The sequence below is a fragment of the Lampris incognitus genome, chromosome 12 (genome assembly GCF_029633865.1).
Source record: "Lampris incognitus isolate fLamInc1 chromosome 12, fLamInc1.hap2, whole genome shotgun sequence".
Lineage (NCBI taxonomy): Eukaryota > Metazoa > Chordata > Actinopteri > Lampriformes > Lampridae > Lampris > Lampris incognitus.
This window is the reverse complement of record NC_079222.1, coordinates 23,862,708-23,886,170: the sequence shown is the minus strand read 5'-3', so window position 1 is coordinate 23,886,170 and position 23,463 is coordinate 23,862,708. Positions and strand designations below refer to the sequence as shown.

Sequence of the window (23,463 nt, the reverse complement as noted above, 5' to 3'; positions counted from 1 at the left end):
CTATACCTGGCTGAAAACTGTCAGTGACTGTCTGCAGTAGTTGGCCCAGGGGCTGTATCTAGGATTGGGGCTCTGCTGGGAACCCGGGCTTGCTGCCTGACCTGGACAATAGGACAAGAGGATGAACAAGGGCAGTTAGTTGACAGGAGATGCATCTAAAACTTATGGAGAGCAACAAATAATCTCAAGATGAGTCTATACTTTAGATATTGTAGTTAGTGGCAAATACCAGTTTTATGTCTGTAAAACTCACCCCAGGCATTTCCATATTCCAGACCAGTGCGCGGGGCTTGGTTCTGCAGGCCTGTTAATAGAAGTATCATTACTGCCTGCATACTTGGGAGTAAACTGGTTAGGATATTTCTTTTGATTTTTGAAAGGTACAATATTACAAAACATCATGGTAAAATGCCACTGAATGAAATCAGCTTTAATTTCTTAAGACTATATGAAACATGTAAAAGTAAAATATAAGCACCAAAGAGAATTTTTTTTGCAACGTATACTCCATAAAATGGCGAATATTATTATATCTCTATCAGGACACTGCAAACCAACAAAGAGCTGAGAGTCCCTTAAGTATGAACCACTAAGGGCGTCCGGATAGCACAGCGGTCTATTCCATTGCCTACCAACACGGGGATCGCCAGTTAGAATCCCTGTGTTACCTCCGGCTTGGTTGGGCGTCCCTACAGACACAATTGGCCGTGTCTGCGGGTAGGGGAGCCGGATGTGGGTATGTGTCCTAGTCGCTGCACTACTGCCTCCTCTGGTCAGTCGGGGTGCCTGTTTGGGGGGGGGGACTGGGGGGAATAGCGTGATCCTCCCGCGCGCTATATCCCCCCAGCAAAACTCCTCACTGTCAGGTGAAACGAAGCGGCTGGCGACTCTACATGTATCGGAGGAGGCATGTGGTAGTCTGCAGCCCTCCCCGCATCGGCAGAGGGGGTGGAGCAGCAACTGGGACGGCTCGGAAAATAGGGTAATTGGCCAAGTACAATCGGGGAGAAAAAGGGGGGGGGGTATGAACCACTAACACCAAAATGACTAACAGTAAAATCAAACAAGAAAAACTTCTTCATTTTTTTTTAGAAACAGTACTTAACTCTTGCGTGTGACGGGAAGACTAAATGGTCATAGGGATAAGTGTATAAAAAACTAACCATATTCTTTTCTCCCTAAAACACTGCATTACTATCCATTAACTTACCGGGATTCTGCTGGTCTAGCGGCCGCCATATGTCAAATGATGCATCACATATACCAGTCATAAAAGCCTGAGCAAAACTGTGAAGTGAACACAGACAAAAAGGCCCGATGATCGGAGTGTCTGGGCAATATTGAGTCAAACACGCTTTATTCTTATTACACAGGAGATAACTTTATAATCAGGCAATGTTTTTGGAGGCAAAAAGAAACCCTAAATATCACCTACATTATATTTACGTGAATTTAAATATTAATATGACAGTCAGGGAGAAAATCAGCAAGGACCCTTACTGTTGAGACGTTGTTTGGTTTGGGTTGAAGGGATTCAGACCCAAACTTCTGTAGTGTCTCCTTCTACAGGGCTAGAGCAGAGAAAGGAAAGGAGGAGAGTGAGAGACCACACTTGTGTTTAAAGAAACCAACAGGCAAGGTCAGAGGGCAGGGCTGGGTGCTGATGCACTCCATTAAGTCCATTTGATGGATTCTTCATGTTTAACCTCTAGTGACATCCTGCTTGCCACTAGGACCACAGGAACCAAGCTCACCCCAGCAGGTCCCTGTATTGACATGTGGACTCATGAATATCTGTCCAGACAATAGCTTTTTGGGGGGTACCCAGGGGCCAGTCTCAGACCACCTACATTAACTTTCTTATCGATCAGCTGGCGGGCTTTCTCCAACTGCTGAGGGGTGCCTCGGATGACAAAGATGCACAGGTTGGGGTCGGTGCTGATCGGTGGGTCTCTCTGTAGCCCTACATAGGCACGAGACAACTGTTTGATGTTCTTGATGGTCTCCCCACCTGCGGAAAATCAAGCACGAAATTTCAGTTTCTGTATGAACTTGTTTCGAGTTTTTTTTTAGAGTTTTGAAAGCACAGAACCTCAATAATCTCATTTCAAATCACTTCATAAAGAAAACTTTCTCAGACTCCCCCCTTACATCTTCAGCATCGTACCATCTCGGTCAAAAGAGATAACCTAATGGGGCTATATGATGAGATTACAGCATGTGTCGTACTACTTTTCAACCATTCCATCTTAATATCCATGCAAATCAAGAGACAAAAGGAGACAATTCTGAGCCCCTCACACCAGTTGATGAATCAGATGCCAGCATTTAGACGTGTGGGGAAAGTAATTAAACCAGCAGGAAGAAATGAAACATAGCTGCTAGAAGAAAAGGGACAAAATTGAAGCGTATCCTCCTTCTGGGATATCGTTTGTCTCTCTGTTACCCTTTTTATTCTTGACTGTGTTGTCCCCTGTGATGAAGGGAGGGGGTGAATAGGGTGAATGAGGGAATATACCCCCCCCGACACCCATTTCTACGAAAAAGGCTGAGGGTGCTTCCCGGGGGGACACCAGGGCTGTCCCAACATCAATTACACATTTGTTCACTGGTGGCTGACACTTAGATGACCCTGGCTGACCTCAGAATGAAAACGCTCATCAAAAACCTCTCCCCTTCCCGTAGCCTATTCCATGCTGCCAATGGACTGCATATGGGCCATTAACCCATTGTCAACCAAATGAAACTTCTGCCTTAATGAAGCCATTATGAGCTCCTCTAGTCAGACAGCAGAGAGCAATGAAGACCCTGACTATTCATTTCATGGACTAGGCTTTAGTGAGGGCAGATAATACCGGCCTTATTAATGAGACTGGTTTAGTGAGCAAGAGAAAAGGGAGGGATACAAAAGTGCAACTGGTGATGGTATTCTGGACAAAGCAAGTGGACTGTAAGGTGCTGGTGTGGAAAAAAAAACTGGTTTCAAAGGAGAAAAAAAGTAAGAAAAAGTAAATGTTGATTGTGTTGTATTAACTCAGATGTAGGTCGCTTTGGATAAACGCGTCTGCTACATGAAACTGTAACATTGTAAAGAAAAGGCACACTCTGTATGTGATGTTTTCTATTCAGCATAGAGTGTTGTTATCCCTTTCAAGTCAAGTCAAGTCAATTTTATTTGTATAGCCCAATATCACAAATTACAAATTTGCCTCAAGAGGCTTTACATTCTTTTTTAATTTAATTTTTTTAGTTTTTACAGTTTTTTTTTTTTTGTTATTGTTGTTTTTAGTTTTTTTGTGTGTTTTTAGTGTCTTTTACTGATTTTCAGACTGGGGATGTAAAGGAGTTCCTATTTCTTTGACAACTAAACCACTTAAAGTCTGCCTAAGCAGGTTAATATCCAAAATCAACCAAATATAGCAAGGCTGAGATCTGACCCAGCTTTATTAGACTGCATTATGAGAGTTTAGTCATTATTGGACTGTACATATAGTCACTATGGTTTACTTGTTATGCTTCTTGCGCTGAACTCGAGCCTTTATCACAGCAGGTTTGTGGGTGGCTTGATTCATCAACAGGCAGTGTGTGGAGATTTGGGGGGGTCAAAACAGAGGGGCAGTGGGCTGCATATGGCATCGTAAAGATATTAATCACTGCACCCCTTAAGGAATGGCTGACAGCACCCAGACCCACCGCCATCTCCACCATATTGAGCTAGTTCATATGCTAATGCATTGAGAGGGGGACGCAACGCCCAGGTTTATTTGTTTCCCCTCGCCCAACTACATGCACAAAAGCCACTTGACATTTCTATTGCCGTGTTTTTATCTTAGGTAAAGAGGCCCTTGTGGACCACGCCCACCACTGCAAGCACGCACACAGACACACTAAAGGGATCTGCACACACACACATTGCGCATGCACACACCCGGCTTCTTCCAACACAGTGGTCAATGACTTTTAAATAGCTGGCAATAGAGTGGGCATGAATAGCCAATAAGCTAATTCCTCCTTTTCATTCCCTCGCTTCACTCTATTGGGCTGAAAGACCCTCATTAGATGCCAGGCAGCCTTCCACATGATTGAGGGCTGTTATTATGCACCTTCAACAATTAATGTCACATTACATGCATTATCCCCATCATTAAGCCTTAAGTGAAACCAATGAATGCCACTTGCTGTATACATGAGCCCTGGGGGTAAGAATAGGAGGGTGGTCACACACACCACTCTTTTCATCAGCTTCATGCAGTGGCAGAAGACCAAGTGGCATTAAGTTATGAAAGATAAAACATCTAATACGCTGGCTATATAATGTTGGGTTGTTCATATATATATAGCTTGATTCTGCCAAGACTGCCAGTTAAGTTAGTATGTGGTGGAATACGCAAAAGACCTCATACTTAGAAACCAGACACTGATCTGCAACTTGTACTAAAGACAGTAAAATACTACAGATAAAGCATAAACAAAACATTTACCTTCTCATTTAGCAGACATTCTTATCTAAAGACATTTACAAGACAGTGAGCCATTAGATCTATATGCCAACAGACAGGCTTCCTAAAGTGCTGAAAATCAACTGTAGCATTGCCAAGCTTGCAGGTCATGTCAAGTGCAACATTCAGTTCTGCACTTCATTTAAATGTACAGCAGGTAGCTCACCAATAGTGACATGAGCAATAGGAGATTTTAATTACGAATAAAGTGGACAATGCCACAAATCAGTATCACACCTAAATCAGTATTTGGGGGCTTTGTGGTGGGTTTGAGGTAGAGCAGGTTGCATGGTTGACATTGTCATCAGTGTAAGAGTGTGTGTGTGTGTGTATGTGGATGAACATGAGAAATTAATTGTAAAGCACTAGAAAAGCACTATATAAAATGCAGTCCATTTACCAATTGTCACAGTCATGCCAAAGGACAATATATGGATTAAAGTAGGACAAGAAAAGGAAGGTTATTCAGCCTTTCTTAAATAAAATTAGTATGCAGCCCTGAGTACAATTCCACTCTTGTGGGGCAAGGTTAGTGAAAATTATTGATCTAAACCTCAGCCCTTTTGAAGTGGGAATACAGTAGCCTTTCAGAGGCAGAAATAAAGAAGAGATGGGGTGTCTAGGTAGTGTAGCGGTCTATTCCGTTGCCTAACAACATGGGGATCAGTGGTTTGAATCCCCGCGTTACCTCCGGCATCCCTACAGACAGAATTGGCCGTGTCTGCAGGTGAGAAGCCGGATGTGGCTATGTGTCCTGGTCGCTGCACTAGCGCCTCTGGTCGGTTGGGGGTGCCTGTTCAGGGGGAGGGGGAACTGGGGGGAATAGTGTGATCCTCCCACGCACTGAGTCCCCCTGGGAAAACTCCTCACTGTCAGGTGAAAAGAAGCGGCTGGCGACTCCACATGTATCGGGGAGGCATGTGGTAGTCTGCAGCCCTCCCCAGATTGGCAGAGGGGGTGGAGCAGTGACCAGGATGGCTCAGAAGAGTGGGGTAATTGGCCAAGTACAATTAGGGAGAAAAAGGGGGGAAAAACAGCCAAAAAAAAAAGGAAGGAAGGAAGAAGAGGAGCAGCAAGAGTGTGCATGTTAATAAGACTGCAGGTAAGTTGGTGAAGTTCCTTGAAAAGTGCAGAAAGCCAACAGCAAGGTACTGAACCGCGAGCAGTAACTGGGGCACAAAAAGACAGTATTAGGGCGCCTACAACAGAGATGTGATTATATCATTGCAAAACATCGACTGAAACAGGGTTCACCTATGAGAAAACTTTCCTTACCTCTTCCAATTACGAGGCCACACTTAGCTGCAGGTATTGCATAGGTTATCTCGTGCTGTCCATTTGCCAGGGGCAAGCTATAATTCATGGGGCTTCGTTGGGCAAGCAAACCTCCAAAAAAACCTCGTTCCTATAAGGAGAATGAGAGAAGAAGAGACAGCTCTGGAAATAACTTCAGTGTGGTAGTCAGAGAAACACAAAAATCCTGATATGGTATTTGACTGACAGGTCACTAAGCGTTAGTGGGGGAAAAATAAACATGAACTAACCAAATTTCAATGAATAGTTCACTTCTCCAGAATGAAGATGAGCTGTCAGGGGTGTTAACAGAGCCTGGATTCATTCAAAAGCACGTTCTCATGGACTATCCCACATTGTTTTATCTAGTCATTGTGCAAACTGCAGCGAAGCATCAATTACTGTCATTTACAGTATTTACTCCTGAAAATGCATTCATATTTTCCATAAATCAGTGCTGCAGTCATTTAAGAAGTTTTTCCACTGTCATGTGGATTTTCTTGACTTCAACATATAAATCAAATACTGTGATTGAGTACAAGACATGCTGTATAAGTTTTGGGTAGGTAGGTCATTATAGGATTCATCTGTGAGCTTGACGTTGTGAATGACTTTCCTTCCTTTCTCATCATCAGGCAAACAACATTTAACTTAATTTCCTTTAGAAGAGTTGATAAAGCACCGTTGCCATACATCATAGTAGACATAGTAGAAGATACTGATACTCATGGAGTTCCTTTCTAACTTGTGATGAGTCTGGCTTTGTCATGCTCCAGTTTTTTTAACTCGCAACCTCTTCATATCATCTAGAAAATGTCTGAGTGGGTACAGGCACTGTTTTTACATTAAGTTACCTTGAAGGTTTAAAGACTACAGGTCTTTCCCCCCTTTTTCTTTCCAAATGTAGCTGTTCAATTACCCCACTCTTCTGAGCCATCCCGGTCGCTGCTCCACCCCCTCTGCCGATGCTGGGAGGGTTGCACACTACCACAAGCCTCCTCCGATACATGTGGAGTCGCCAGCTGATTCTTTTCACCTGACAGTGAAGAGTTTCGCCAGGGGGATGTAGCGCGTGGGAGGATCACGCTATTCCCCAGTTTCCCCTCCCCCTTAACATCGCCCAACCAACCAGAGGAGGCGCTAGTGCAGCGACCAGGACACATACCCACATCCGGCTTCCCATCTGCAGACAGGTCCAATTGTGTTTGTAGGGACGCCTGACCCAGCCGGAGGTAACACAGAGATTGGAACCGATGATCCCTGTATTGATAGGCAACGGAATAGACCGCTACGCCACCCGGACACCCTATTACCTTTGTAATGCCAATACCTGAACTAATCAGTGTCCCTCTCAATAAGTATAAAACAAGCATCCTAGGAACAAATAACAACCCCAAGATAAACCATCGCAATCACAACACTTACATAACACAACATAATGTAAACATCCTGCCATGACATTTTTATTTTGACATACACCCAAAGCAAGTTGAAATTTGTCCAAGGTAAAGAGTCTACTTAAATGCACCTGGAGACAGGTCCCTGAAGCAACCATCAAAAATATTGATACGTTGCATCTCTGTCTAATTCATGGTGAGCATTTCATTTATCAACTGGAGTCCTCTGTTCCTCACCTAATGATTATGTATTCAAGACATCAGGGCTCCAGTCTGACTTTTTTCACCACGGTCCCAGAACCATCCCAAAAAACAATCTGAACCGTCACAAAGTCAGTGTAAACCTTCCCAAACACTAAATGTTGTGTTTTCACTTGTTATTTTCATCAATAGTGGTTATTTGCAAAAAAAAACACACTGTTTAACTGATAAGGAAATAAATGATTGTATTCTTATTTAAATAATTGTTTTGATTAAGAAAAAATCTTGACAGTAGCAGTTTTATTTGGGTATTACAAGCTGCTTAGAATTAGTGTACGCAAGTTAAACAGGTTATAATTCCCTCTCTAATATCTATTTCAGATTGTTGTGAAAACATCAGAAAACTTCTCCTTCAAACAGCTGTGTTTATTGAAGTTTCTTGCAAAAAACAAAATTTCATAAGAACATATGAACAAATCACAATAAGGTTCCATTCAGGAAGACATTTTCTTTTGTGTTTTGCTTCACAGACAGAGCCTCCTTGTTTCTGCAGAGAAATAGAAAAATAAATAAATAAAATAAATTAATCTGATTTGGTCAAAATGCTCCCAGGTGAAAAGATATCTGCTAGCCCTATAGAAAAAAAGTCACAACAAAAGAAATTGAACTATTAGCCTACATATCCATGTTTCATTCACTGTGTCCAGGGTACTACCTGCTCTAGATGGCAGGAGAGAAATACTGTCTGAGCACACAGCTCCTCTTAACGTCTGAGAGTGAAATTAACTGTGTGTGTGTGTGTGTAGGTCAGTGTGTGCGGACAGCAAGCTGCAGAGCAGCAGTGGACTGTAGCGCTGCTATGCTCACATTTTAGAGAAAGTAATTAATAGTTTCCTCATTAACAATGTATTATTTCACCAGCCGTGACCAATCTGCTATTAACCGGTGCGCCTGGCTAAAATTAGCTAGCTAGTAGCAAGTAGCTGGCTAGACTGTTTCAATCCAATGACTAATAAAAAATATATCTATTTAAATTTGTCCTTACCTGGGACTTGGGGTTTGTAGGCCTACTTTGGTTCGATGAAGGAGATTCAATGCCCTCTTGATGCTCGATCTGTGCTGCGTTTAACAAGCGCAAAATATTTGCGAGGTCCTGCAAGCAAGCCGTTTGTGACTGAGGGGACAGTTGGACCAGTACCATAGGTTCATTTCAGGTCTCGTGCTGAGTAGTACTGATAGTAACTATAGTAACAGCATGAGAAGACACGCTCGATGGTAGTCAGTGATTGTAGTCAGTGTAGTAAGTTTATCATTTGCTAAGCGATAGTTAAAAATAAATAGCTAAAATAATAAATACAAAATTATATAAAAAACCCTTTCATCCCGGAAGCATCCCAGGGAAGATCTGTTTGTCCCAAACAAATTTCCTATCGTCCCCGGTTAGTTACTCTCGAGCCCTGCAAGACATGCATTTGAGATCTTGGAAAACCATATTCAGAGTGTCTAACTAAGTTCATTATCGACGCAAGATTAAGTTGTCATAGTGATATCTTGGCACTCGGCTGAAGATGGCTGCATGGTGAGTTAGTTGTAAAGTCAAAAGAGCTTGTTTGAAAGAGTTGCTTTACAACAGCAGAGGAACTAATTTGAGTCAAGACCAATAAAATACAATCAACAAAGCAATTATCAAAATTAAATCATCAGACAAATCTTTGCCAAAGGTAAATGCTTTGGATCTGTGATACCTGTGCTATATTAATGAGCTGAGTGATGTGGTAGCCCGCATAATAGCAGCGGTCAAGCTGGCCCGTCACCATGGCAATTCGTTCAGCACTGTTTCCATCATCTGGACAGAAAATAAGAGGGCAGCAGGATTTGCTTATGGGATACACATTAATAATTACTAATGGCTACAAATGCAAAATTGTTGGAAAAGTGATCATACATATATATATGTGTGTGTGTGTGTGCATATACATGTATATATATGTGCGTGTGTGTGTGTGCGTGTGTGTGTATGTGTGTGTGTGTGTGTGTATGTGTATATATATATATATATATATATATATATAACAGATTTTCTGTCCTATTGCCTACAAGTTTGCCAGACATTTGATAGTTAAGAACAGGAAACTCACTCATTTTGTGGATGAGATTTTTTTTTCTTTTTTTACTTTGTTTCCCTTAAACTTCCTCTTAATTATAATGACTACCAGGCTCTGTCCAGAAAACCTCCACTGGTGACACTGAATCTATAATTTGAACTGGCTGACATATTTACAGCTTTCCATTCTGGGAGAGCAACTGAGATGGACACCTTGAGAGCCTCTCATTTCAGACTACAAAGTTATTTAAACATATTTTGGTAGATAATATAGTTTGCTTTGGTCTACATGTTTAGACTTCTCCAGACAGAATACTGATTTTATCTTCCACTTCTCCATTCTACCATTAGAATCTGCTCTGTCTTCTGACCTTTATTAAACTGGATCCTAACGCCTGCATCATTCTGAATCTTGTTGATCATTCCCCCGTTCTTGCCAATGATGAGACCAACAGCAAATCTGGGCACAGGAACCTGAAAAATAAAACTGAGAGTTTGAATCTTATGCTCCAATATCTGTTTTTGTTTGAATTAATCAAAATAAACCCCTCTCTCCAAATTAAGACAAGAGGACAAACACTTACATCCAGAGTGAAAACTCCAGCTCTAAAATCTCCCTGGTTCTGCATGAATTTCACCAACTCCCGGGCTTCCTGGAGTGGCATGTAGACCAGAGGAAAGTCGTTAGCATTAGTGAAATATTCTCAAAAGGAATATGCTTCCCCACTGTGTGTTAAGGGGCCAACATGATTTGTGTGATGTAAAGAAAAGGTACTTGTACACTTTAGTCAAAATCCTCAATAGAGACAGGAATAAAGCAAATAAGCGAAGGCAATATTCAGATTTGAGAATGCAATGCTTAAGACATAGAAAGTGTAAAATTGAGTGTCCACCAGAAAAATTGCAACACACTGTGAACTTTGTGAAACTGACCTGAACTTTGTTGGGATCTCCAGCAATTCTCAGGGGCTCGTATGCTGCAGTGGGCACTGTATAATTCTGAATCATCATCATTTCAGCTCCAGTCATCTCCTGTGGGGGTACAATCAGATAATGTGGTACTGAGGTCCTTGTGAAACATAATTTAATCCCCTTGTATGTATGAGACATGCATATAAGGTAATGACAGATAAAAGCAGTCTAAGTCTAAGAGACAATAAACCTTAAACAAATGGAAGATGACCCAAGTCTTTCAAGAATAGATTTTACATTCTTCTAATTGTTGATGTACCAATAACACTCAAAATATTGCGGCAAGCAGCAATTAAGGCGGCCAAGCATTAATGCAGCCACTTTGGGGTATAGCATGTACAACCACATGGGTGCTAGTCCTATAGAAATGCATACAGTTTTGTGGAAAACTCGCGCTATCTGGCACCTTTGACTTGGGTTCCTGACTTGGGAAATTCAATGGTCTGATTAGCCATCTGTAGTTCTTGACCCCATTTGCATTACCTGAGTGAAATGTAGTTTGAAAATGTTTATAATAAAGTATAAAAGCTTACATGTGTGTAGCTTGTGTAAGTCCAGCAACTGAAACCGTAACTTCACCCTCAGATATTTGATCTCTTTTGGATGGTCTTGAAAATCAAATTATAAGGGGTCTTAGGCTAACTAAGCTAAGATAATAGGACATACCTCAGCTATCACTGAGAAAATTGCACTTTCCTACAGTGAGGACAGACTCGTCAACTTGGACAAGTCTTTAAGGATTTTTCGAAAAACTACAATGCCGTCAAGTTGAAGCTGACAGACGTGGAGGACCGATCAAGTCAGAATAACGTTCATATTACTGACATCAAAGCAGGTCTTGAGGACTCTACTCTCTCCTACTTCCTCAGTGACATGTTTGTGGAGTTACGTATATGGAAAAGAGACTCTCAGTGGCCATGTATGTGTTACTGAGCGATGCCACCAAATACAATGTGGCTCAAAGGCTGAGATTTTTCTCCCTTGACTAGAGTGCCGAGGTTTCTAAGGCTCATCTCCTATATATATAAGCCAGTGAGATGGCAACTATGGGCTTTGGATGTCCAATGCAATCTTCAGTTCCCAGCCAGGCTGATCATCTTGGACAAAGAAGAATACTATCCCTTTGACACCAATGCTGATGCTGAGTCTGTCATTAAAGAATAACTAATTATACCTTGGCCATTTTAGTTAGTTTGCTGATGTCTACAGGTTAAAAAGCATATGAAGGTTAAAAACATGCCAAGCTCGTGCCTTGGTACTCTCCACATGGCAGAGGAACTTCCCCTTTACCAATATCATTTACATTTAGTATTATATTCAGTGTTGTGCTGTGCAGAGGTATGTCATGCCTGTTGGTCAGTCGTAAGGATGATCTTGTGAACACTACATGAACACACTACATGAACATTTCTTAAGATTTCTAATATGGTTAGAACTTTATCTCAGTCAGAGACCACATTTCATAGAAAAACAAAGATGACTCAGTTCATTATCCATGCAAGACAGAGTTGGTATAGTGATATCCTGGCACTTGGCTGAAGACAGATGCATGGTGGGTTAGTTGTAAAGTCAAAAGAGCTTGATTGAGTAGCTTTACAATAGCAGAGGAACTAATTTGTTGAGTCAATATGAATAAAATACAATCAACAAAGTAACAAAATGAAATCTTCAGAGAAATCTTAGCCAAAGGTAAATGTGCTTGGGATCTGTGATACCTGTGCTGTATCAACCAGCTGAGTGATGATGTAGCCCGCATAGTAGCAGCGGTAAAGCTGGCCCATCACCATGGCAATTCGTTCAGGACTGAGCCCATCATCTGGACAGGAAATAAGAGGGCAGCAGGGTTTGCTTATGGGATACACATTAATAAATACTAATGGGCTACAAATGCAGTGATCCATATATACGATTTTCTGTCTTTTCTGTCCTATTGCCTACAAGTTTGGATCCTTAAACCCAAACCTTGTCAGCAGACATTTGATAGTCAAGAATAGATAGCTCACTAATTCTGTGGCTTTTTTTTAAAAATTTTAACTTTGTTCCACTTAAACTTCCTCTGTATTATAGTGACTACCAGGCTCTGTCCAGAACACCTCCACTGGTGACACTGATTCTATAACGATAACTGGCTGACATCGTTACAGCTTTAGATTCTGGGAGAGCAGCTGAGATCGACACCTCAAAAGCCTCTCATTTCAGACTACCAAGCCATTTAAACGTATTTTGGAAGATAATATAGTTTGTTTTGGTCTTAATAGACAGACAACCCCCATGTGTGCTGCCTCAATTGAGGGACAAGGATGACTGAAAATGGCACCTAAAAAAATGTCTTGTCAAACGAACCAGCGCTTCAACTTTTCAAATAAAAATTTGAATTTCATTAAATCTGAAACATGTTGGGACGTCCAGGTAGCATAGCAGTCTATTCCATTGCCTACCAACACGGAGATCCCGGTTCAAATCCCCGTGTTGCCTCCGGCTTGGTCGGGCGTCCCTAAAGACACAATTGGCTGTGTCTGCAGGTGGGAAGCTGGATGTGAGTATGTATCCTGGTCACTGCACTAGCGCCTCCTCTGGTCATTCAGGGTGTCTGTTCGGGGAGGAGGGGGAACAGGGGGGAAAAGTGTGATCCTCCCATGCGCTACGTCCCCCTGGCAAAACTCCTCACTGTCAAGTGACAAGAAGCGACTGGTGACTCCACATGTATCGGAGGTAGCATGTGGTAGTCCGCAGCCCTCCCTGAATAGGCAGAGGGGATGGAGCAGCGACCAGGACAGCTCGGAAGAGTGGGGTAATTGGCCAAGTGGAACCAAGGAGAAAAAGGGGGAAAAACCCCTCCCCCGAAAAAATCTGAAACATGTTTAGACTTAACTAGACAGAATACTGATTTTATCTTCTATTTCTCCATTTTACCATTAGATCTGCTCTGTCTTCTGACCTTGTTTAAACTGGATCTTAACCCGAGCGTCATTCTGAATCCTCCTGATCATTCTTCCCTTCTTGCCAATGATGATACCAACAGCAAATCTGGGCACAGGAACCTGAAAAATAAAAAATGGAGAGTTTGAATCATATGCTCTAATATCTGTTTTTGTTTGAATTCATCAAAATAAACCTCTCTCTCTCCAAATTAAGGGAAGCAGGCAAACACTTACATCCAGACTGCAACCTCCACACCCAAAATTTTCCTGGTGCTGCATCACTTTCATCACCAACTCCCGGGCTTGCTGGAGTGGCATGCAGACCACAGGAAAGTCATTAGAATTAATTAAATTTTCTCAAAAGCAATATGCTTTCCTACTGTGTGTTTATGGGCCAACATGATTTGGGTGGTGCAAAGAAAAGGTACTTGTACTCTTTACCAAAAATTCTCAATAGAGAAAAAAATAAAGCAAATAAGCAAAGGCAATATTCAGATTTAAGAATGCAATGCTCAAAACATAGAAAGTGTAAAATTGAGTATTCACCAGAAAAGTGTCAACACACTGTGAGCTTTGAGACTGACCTGAACTTTGTAGGGATCTCCGGCAATTCTCAGGGGCTTGTCAGTTCCAGTGGGCACTGATTCATTCTGAATCATCATCATTTCAGCTCCACTTATTTGCTGTGGATGTACAATCAGATAAGAGCCAATAAAACTTAAATAAATGGTAGATGACCTAAGTCTTCCAAGAATAGATTTTACATTGTTTTGTTGATATACCAATACCACGCAAAGATTGCTGCAAGAAGCAATTCAGGCGGCCAAGCACTAATGCAGCCACTTTGGGGTATAGCATGTACAACCACACAAGTGCTAGTCCTATAGAAATGCATAGACAGTTTTGTGGAAAACTCGAACACTATCTGGCACCTTTGACTTGGGTTCTCGACTTGGGAAATTTGCCAGTCTGATTAGCCATCTGTACTTCTTGACCTCATTTGCATTACCTGAGTGAAATGTAGTTTGAACATGTTTATAATAAAATATCAAAGCTCACATGAGTGTAGCTTGTGTAAGTCCAGTTCAGAAGCACCTCTATCAGAATCAGAATCAGAATACTTTATTCATCCCCGAGTCGAAATTGGGTCCTATTACAGACACTCATGTGCTAGTAAAGAAAAAACTAAAAACTAACAAGACACAAGATAAGAAAATAGAAACAAGAAAAACAGAAACAAATAGAAATAAAAGAAAAAATAAGAAATAGAAATAAGAACAAAATATATAAACATAAATATATTTGCACCATGCTCCAGCATGGTGGAAAATGGATGCTTTTTATTTTATTCTGCGCCTTTTGACTGTATGTAGTCAAATAATCATAGCACATTCTTTTATCATTTACCTGAGCCTATTTGTTTATCACCATGGATATATTGCTGAATTATATTAAACTCTTTACTTTAAAACATGGACAAAGGTAAATAATAATAAACAGCCTCTTAACTGTAAATAATACTTTTCAAAACCTGTTGGACATATTGTCCTATGAGCTGAATGAAGCCTGTTGTTTATAAAAGATTTTGACCTTACTAGTCTTTCATTTTTTAGCCACTAGTTGCAATTATTGTACTAGTAACATCAGAAACCATACTTCTTACATAGGGTACTGACTAGCAGCACCACAGACAGAACTAGTTTTCATTCCCATTTAAACTATGTATGAAGCCAGCATGGGGCTGATATGATGGTGTTTCCGCACTCTCATCAGGACCCTGGCCTATGAAAAGTGCATTGCAGTAGGGCCATCCGGGTAGCACAGCAGTCTATTCCATTGCCTACCAACATGGGGATCGCCGGTTTGAATCCCTGTGTTACCTCTGGCTTGGTCGGGCATCCCTACAGACACAATTGGCCGTGTCTGCGGGTGGGAAGCCGGATGTGAGTATGTGTCAAGGTCGCTTGCACTAGCGCCTCCTCTGGTCGGTCGGGGCGCCTGTTCAGGGGGGAGGGGGAACTGGGGGAATAGCATGATCCGCCCCATGCTATGTCCCCCTGGGGAAACTCCTCACTGTCGGGTGAAAAGTAGTGGCTGATAATGCCACATGTATCGCAGGAAGCATGTGGTATTCTGCAGCCCTCCCTGGATTGGCACAGGGGTGGAGCAGCGACCGGGATGGCTCAGAAAAGTGGGGTAATTGACCGGATACATTGGGGAGAAAAAGGGGGAAAAAATCCCCCCCAAAAAAGGGTGCATTGCATTAGTCCAGCCTCAAGGAGACAAAGGCGTGTCTGAGCTTCTCGGTGTCAGCAAGGGTGAGACAGACTTTGGCAATGTTTTTAAGGAGGTAGAATGAGTCTTTGCAGAGATGGTTAATGTGGATGTCAAAGGTTAGGAAGGGGTCAAATTTGTTACCGAGGTTGGTGATTGAGGAGGAGAGGGAGATGGTTTGGCCAGCAATGGTGAGGGGGATTGTGAGAGAAATTTTAACTTGGTGAGGTGTGCCAATGAGAAGGGCCTTGGTGTTGCTGCAGTTTAGCTGCAGTAAGTTGTGCTTCATCCCTGCCTTGAACTCCTTGAGGCAAATGCTGAGTGGTGTGAAGGCAGCAGAGGGACTTTGGGCAGTTTTGATGTACAGTTGTACATCATCAGCATAGCAATGGAATTATATTTCATGATGGCTGATGACACGGCCGAGGCGGAGCATGTAGAGGATGAACAGGATGGGGCCAAGGATGGATCTTTGTGGGACACCACAGGAAACAGAGTGGGTCTGGGACTTTGATGCCCCTTCGGAGATGAACTCAGTCCTGTTCGTTAAGTATGAACTGAACCAGCTGAGGGCTAGTTCGGTGAGCCCGATGTACTCCCGGAGGCGATCAAGGAGGATAGAGTGGTCTATGGTGTCAAACACTAAGCTGAGGTAAAGCAGGATCAGGATTGAGGTGGAGCTATTGCCAGCCGCCAGTAGAAAATCATAGGTGACCCTGAGTAAGGCCGTCTCAATGCCGTGAGCAGGCCTGAAACCAGACTGGAAATGTTTGAAGAGGTTGTTGTGGTTAGGGTGGTCCAGTAGCTGAGCTGCAATGGGTTTTCCAGGACGTTGCATAGGAAGGGGAGGCCCAAAAGTTTTGGCCAACTACAGTCCAATGGGAGATAGGTCCAGGGTGGGTTTTTTTGAGATGAGGGATAATTACAGCAGTTTTGAGTGCTAGGGGGACATGGTCAGATTGTAGTGACTGGTTGATGACCAGGGTGATGTGAGAGCTGAAAGCAGGAGTGCACAGTTGCAGCAAGGCAGTAGGAATAGGGTCAGGGGTGGGTGTAGATGGTTTCATTTGTGAGATTGTGGCCTCTATTACTGCTGGAGTGAATTCAGAGAAATAAAGGATTGGTCACATCCTGCAATGTGACTAGATTAAAATTTTGATATCACCTGGACAGGCAGGAATTCTGATGGCACACACAGAATTTGGCTTGAGGCTACGCCCACTGACTGAACAACATTATGACGGGATGTGTCACTTAAAAACACGGCTTGAAAAAAAAGCTGTTACTCGGATGGTGCCTGTGTTTTGCATAGAAAAATAAGAAAAATAAAAGGAGGACAAAAAGCGGTTCTCCGCTTGGCTAAGGAACACTTTCCCTTCACTATCATTTACATTTAGTATTATATTCAGTGTTGTGCTGTGCACAGGCATGTCATGCCTATTGGTCAGTCATAAGAATGACCTTGTGAATACTACATGAACACACTACATGAAAATGTCCAAAGATTTCTGATATGGTTAGAGCTCTGTCTAAGAGCTCATCTCATAGAAAGATATAGATCCCATCACATTGAACAAGCCAAAACTTGTTGGTTATATGATTTTGGCAACAAGCAAGACATTTGTGTGTGTTTCCAAAGACATACATGTAAGAGTGGTTTAGGATATGTATGAGTGCAGCGTGACAGTGGTGAGGCGTGCAGTAGGAATGACGGTTGACGGACAAGATCAGGCAGGACTCTCCGCGGACTACGTTGTTTGCGGATGACACTGTAATCTGTAGTGAGAGTACAGAGCAGGTTAAGGAGAGCCTGGATAGGTGGTGGTATGCACTGGAGAGAAGAAGAATAAAAGTCAGTAGGGGCTAGACACAACACATACTATGCGTGAACAAGACGGAGGCAGCAGAAAGGTGAAGATTCAAGGAGTAGAAGTGGCAAAGGAGGATGAGTTTAAATACTTGGGGTGATGGGGAGTGTGGAGCAGTGATGAAGAAGAGAGTGGAGTGAGTGGAGAAGAGTGTCAGGAGTGATTCATGACAGAAGGGTACCAAAAAGAGTGAAAGGGAAGGTTTACAAGATGGTAGTGAGACCAGCTATATTGTATGTTTTGGAGAAGGTGACACTGATGAAAAGACAGGAGGTGGAACTGGAGGTGGCAGAGTTTAAGATGCTAAGATTTTTGATGGCAGTGACAAAGATGGACAAGATTAGGAATGAGTATATTAGAGGGACAGCTCAGGTTGGTTGGTTTGGAGACAAAGCAAGAGAGGCAAGATTGATAGTTTGGAAATATGCAAAGGGGAGATACTGGATATATTGGGAGAAGGATGCTGAATACAGAGCCGCTAGGCAAGAAGAAAAGAGGAAGGCAAAAGAGGAGGTTTATGGGTGTGGTGAGGGAGGACATGCAGGTGGCTGGCGTGACAGAGGAAGATGCAGAGGACAGGAATAGATGGAAATGGATGATCGACTGTGGCGACCCCTAAAGCGAGCAGCCAAAAGAAGAAGATCAAGGCAGAGAATACTAAGGGCACGAGAGTCAGCAGAGAAGAGAAGCTCATTAAAAACCCAGAGAACTGTCACAGTGCTGTTGAGCAAGAGAAAACCAGACTGCAATAGTCAAAGTGATCATTAGAAACTAGGTGGTACTGCAGCTGGGAAGCAACTACTCTTTCAAGTAGTTTCACCAACAAAGACAGCTGATATTGGTCAACAGTTGTTTAACACAGTTCGATTGAGAGCAGGCTTCTTAAAAATAAGAGATAATGCAGGAGTTTTTAAGCCTAATGGAACAGTGCCAGAGGCAAGACTATTGTATATCAGGAAACATGAATTAATAGGGGGGGGGGCAGGGTCTAAGTGGGTCTAACAGCAGTCTTTTGTATTGTGTAAACTTACTTTTAAGGTAGGTTGACATCCATGTATTACACAACCAGGACTGCTGCCATGTTTGAGCTAGCTGCACTTTTAGCAAATTGACTAGAATTAGCTAATTGTAGATCTATACTTGTTATTAGGATACAAGAAACTAGTATTCAGTGTTGCAGTAAAAACATTAGCAGCATGGTTGGGTACAAGCTGTCAGGAAATATGACAAGTATGACAAGAAACAAATCAATGACATATATCATGTTACCATTTTCAAAATTATTACTGATCTGATTTTATTGAAGCTTTTGACTATTTTTAATAACCACTCAAACCTCAAGTTTTAAAAATTTCAGTTGCTAATATACATCTCAAAGGCCCCCCAACTAGGAAATGCGCATTTTTCACAATAATGATTCTTTTAATATGGCAGTGATAGGATAGATAGTATTAGTACTGTCTACATGTGTAATGATCTACTTTTCACTCTCACAGATGATAACACCGTTTCTGAATTAGCCGTCGAACTTAGGCATGTTTATTTCGCTCCATGCATCACGTGCTCATAATCCAACTGACCCTAGTCTACCTTCCCGCTCCCGTGGCTGCTCTGTTTTACTATCCCATAATTCCCTGTGTCCTTAAAGGTGTAGTCCCCTAATACTGAACATCACAACATGTAACTATTCAGACTATTCAGGTTTGTAACTAAGAAAAAGTGAAACTGATTTCCAAGATCTGGTAGGTAACTATTTCTGGCAGTTGTGATGCATGACACAAGAACTAAAGGAGTCAAGTTAAAACTACAACTGCTTCTTCATTGGCTATAGAAAAACACTATATAAAATGTAACTTGATTGATTGACTGATTGATTGATTGATTGATTGATTGATTGATTGATTGATTGATTGATTGATTGATTGATATATGTTAAGTATATTCAGCTACAAGTGATGTGTCCTGTTACTATACCTGGAGCTGTTTGATGGTCACTCCTCGCTTGCCAATGACCATACCAACTTTGTCGGCTGGGATTAGAATATGTTGGACAGCACCATTGCCATCCATCTCATAATAGAAGCCACCATCATACTGAATACATTGTTGCACAATATCATGCAACAGCCTCTTGGCCTGCCTGGTGATTGAGTGAACAGAAAAAAGAGGAGATCTAGGTCTGACTATTTTTTAAATGACTTCATAGATTTGACAGATTTGAGGAAATGTAACCCCCCCCCCCCAAAAAAACCCAAAACAAAACAAAACTTCACTACAATTGAGTGTGAAATTCAATCGTTTTGCATTATTCTCTCCTCTGCAGAACAGATAGATTTCAGTCTATCCATATCAAAGCCAGAGTGCTGAAACTTACCCAATGCCCTCTGGAGTTCCGGTCAGAGTACAGGGCCTGTCCGGCATGTATCCACTGCCTGTGGAAAAAGAATGAGCAGGCACACCAAACACAACATAACTTCATAGAGATACAGTACAGAAAATGTAAGCTTCATGAAATATTCATGCACAAACAAATATAAAACAAATACTTAAATACCCACTCTACCTCTAACATACAAAAGGTGAATCAACGTAATAAAAATTGACTAATGTTGTAATAAAGCTGCTTATTTTGATGTCTTGATGCATGCTCAATAATCCAGTTAAGGAAATCCCAGAAAGTTGAATCAGTTCATCTGGACACATTTAGTGGGAGACTAAACATTGTGTTGAGATGAACTGATTCAACTTGTTGGAGTTTATTGTGATGGTGTGTCAAATACAAGAGTCTATAGACATGGGACAAGATTTTTGTATATAGAGAGAGAGAGAGTCTATAGATATGGGACAAGATTTTGGTATCGGAACATTTTGGTTTCCATTTCTATTTAAGTCCTATTAGTATGGACCAATCATGTTTGCGTAGGTCGCAATTTCTACAGGAACATGCTTTGGTTGCATGTTGGTAACAGTCCGTGTGGGGAGCGAAAGAGGCAGAACGCATTGGCCAAAATGTAATTTGTACCTACAAGAAGTGTCAATGTTTGTGTATTGTGTGGAGAAACGTTTGACACATGTCGATTATTTGTGACAAAATCCAGTCATAGACATCGTCTCTCAACTCCAACTTCTTTCTCGCATCTCAAGCATCTTTCTCACATCTCTCACATCTCAAGCATCTTTCTCGCATCTCAAGCATCAATCTTGCATCTTTCTCACACCTCTTGTACCTGCATGTCCTTTCTCGCATCTCATCCTTCTGTAAACAATGACACGGCAGAGGAAGTCTTCATAGGAAATGGAAGCGAACAGCCAGCAGCTACACTGGAAGCTCTGAAATATTGGCCACTGTCTCCAGAGCTAAATCAGACGATTTAGCTTCTGGATTCTGAGATTGATCTAATTGCGAATATGTATGCCATCTGCATGCCGTACATCATTTAGTCAAATTTTGCAAGGGATCTGACCCGGAGACAATTAGTAGAAATCACATAGTTAACACATATGGCAACATCTAATCTAGTTGCTGATGGTCTCATTCGCTTATAATAATATAAATAATAATAATAATAATGTTATTTTTATTATTAATAAGGATAATAACTTAATTCAAACCCCAATTGGACCAATTTGGTCCACCCCAAGGATCGGGTTCCCCTGCACAAACAGAGCAATATAGTGTATGATGTTAAGTGTATGGAGGATTGCCTTGACTTGTACATTGGATTAACTAAACAGACGCTGGCTAAGAGGATGGCACAACACAGAAAAGCTAACACGTCAGGCCAGGACTCCGCAGTCGACACCTATCTACAAACCTCATCCTCTTTCAAGCATGAGGATGTGCACATCCTTGATGGGGAGGAATATTGGTTTTGAACAGGGAGTAAAAGAGGCCATCCATGTGAAGAGGAAATGACCATCCCTGAACTGAGGGGTGGGGTGAGGGGTGAAGGTGGGAGCTAAGAGGACATCTGTCGCCATCTTACAATGCTGTGATTGCAAACATTCCCAAATCCTCTGTGAATAGTACACATGGCCATTGAAACTCTAGTTAATGGTCACGCCTATTTGCATATGAAACTGATCATTGGCTTCGGTCGTTATGCAACGGTATTGGTAGGGTGGGGACACCTGCAAGTAAGTGTAGACTGAAGAGGTCACTTAGATGAGTGATGAAACGTTTCTGTCAACACATGTCCTGTCCAGATGAACTGATTCAACCTTCTTTGATTTAACTTTGTGATTTCCTTACCTGGATTATTGAGCATACATGAAGACATAATAAAAAAGCTAATCAAGCCCTACACATAATGATAAGTGGCCTGACAACCACGGCATCTAGTTGGGTATAATATAGATTTTAATAGCCATATTAACAAAAAGACTGTAAAAGATCTTACCCTTAGCAAACTGAATCTTACAACCTGATTCAGACTCAATCCTTGAGATCTGCTCGCCTCCTTTTCCAATGACTATTGAATGAGAGACGGGTAGGTAAACATAAAGTTGGCCCAAGGCAATAACATAATTATGTGGTAGCATACTGTCAATACTGGCAATTAGCGTTTCAAAGACTAGAACGGACTGTGGTTGATACATACCTACTCCCACCATTTTCTCAGGCACTTGGAAGTATTCTGTAATAACCCTATGAAAGCAATATGATCAATGGCACTGGTTGACTTACAAGCATACTGATAATGCACGGATAACCTTAAGCCATGTAAAATAAAATGATATGTGAGACGTTTAACATGCTAAATAACTTTGGAATTTAAGAAGGACTAGCATATATAGATATAAGTGTACAGACAGACAAACTTGGACTTTCAGTGCAGTGGATAGATGGATGGATTGATGTTGTAATGGGTGGTGGTGGTGGTAGGGGTTACAGTGTTTCAACAATTACTATACAATGATATTAATTTATCATTGTTTTTATTATTTAAAACAATTACACTAGGAGTTTTAGCTCAACTTAAATGCTGTGTCCACAGCAAACATCCCTGGATTGTACAGATAGCGCCACGGCAACGTTAAGTATGCGCAACGAAAGTAATGTACACCGCCTGCTGTTACACAATGGAGTTACCTTGTGGCAGTGCTTTTGTCTCTGATGGGTGAACCAAATCTCTTTATTCTAAACTGATATTTACAATCATTTAACCCAGCAACTGAGGATGCACAAGCCAGTGCATTCTTAGTGCTGGTCCCAATCCTGGATAAATGGGGAGAGTTGCATCAGGAAGGGCATAAATTATTTGCCAAATCATATATGCAGATCATAAATCAGATTTCCATACTGGATTGGTTGAAGCCCAGGTTATCAATGACCGCTACTGATACTGGGGAAGGCATGTCCAGAGGAAGTGGGAGAGGAGGAAGGGTAGGAGTGTGGTGAGATTTATAACTTTAAATGTTGTCACTATATGACTGGTAATGGGAAAAGCTGGCTGACATGATGGAGAGAAGGAAGGTTGATATACTGTGTGTGCAAGACATCAGGTGGAAGGAGAGTAAGGCCAAGAGCATCCGAGTTGGGTTAAAAGTCTGTGCAATTCACTTGTCATGTACACTACCGTTCAAAAGTTTGGGATCACCCAAACAATTTTGTGTTTTCCATGAAAAGTCACACTTATTCACCACCATATGTTGTGAAATGAATAGAAAATAGAGTCAAGACATTGACAAGGTTAGAAATAATGATTTGTATTTGAAATAAGATTTTTTTACATCAAACTTTGCTTTCGTCAAAGAATCCTCCATTTGCAGCAATTACAGCATTGCAGACCTTTGGCATTCTAGCTGTTAATTTGTTGAGGTAATCTGGAGAAATTGCACCCCACACTTCCAGAAGCAGCTCCCACAAGTTGGATTGGTTGGATGGGCACTTCTTTGAGCAGATTGAGTTTCTGGAGCATCACATTTGTGGGG

The 23,463-nt window shown here is 41.7% G+C and overlaps 1 protein-coding gene across 1 annotated transcript; it reads right to left on the bottom strand.

The window, feature by feature from the left end:
* fubp3 (far upstream element (FUSE) binding protein 3) lies at positions 1 to 22,887 on the bottom strand. Its single transcript, XM_056290423.1, has 15 exons — positions 22,833 to 22,887; positions 22,622 to 22,703; positions 22,131 to 22,177; positions 21,930 to 22,001; positions 19,904 to 19,961; positions 19,504 to 19,669; positions 13,972 to 14,070; positions 13,622 to 13,693; positions 13,405 to 13,507; positions 12,182 to 12,282; positions 5,775 to 5,904; positions 1,825 to 2,011; positions 1,211 to 1,287; positions 254 to 304; positions 1 to 101 (listed from the first exon to the last, which is right to left on the bottom strand). Exons 1-15 carry the CDS (start codon positions 22,885 to 22,887, stop codon positions 1 to 3), a joined length of 1,401 nt encoding a protein of 466 aa, XP_056146398.1.
* Positions 22,888 to 23,463: the final 576 nt, after the last annotated feature.

What these genes read in the sequence shown, in the direction of transcription:
- fubp3 (XM_056290423.1), bottom strand. Translation starts at nt 22,887, where the DNA reads ATGCCTTCCCCAGTATCAGTAGCGGTCATTGATAACCTGGGCTTCAAC. An exon ending in TGAGAAAATGGTGGGAGTAG is followed by an intron (nt 22,002 to 22,130) that starts GTATGTATCAAC and finishes CTCATTCAATAG; the next exon opens with TCATTGGAAAAGGAGGCGAG. An exon ending in GCTAGACCAGCAGAATCCCG is followed by an intron (nt 305 to 1,210) that starts GTAAGTTAATGG and finishes TTCTATTAACAG; the next exon opens with GCCTGCAGAACCAAGCCCCG.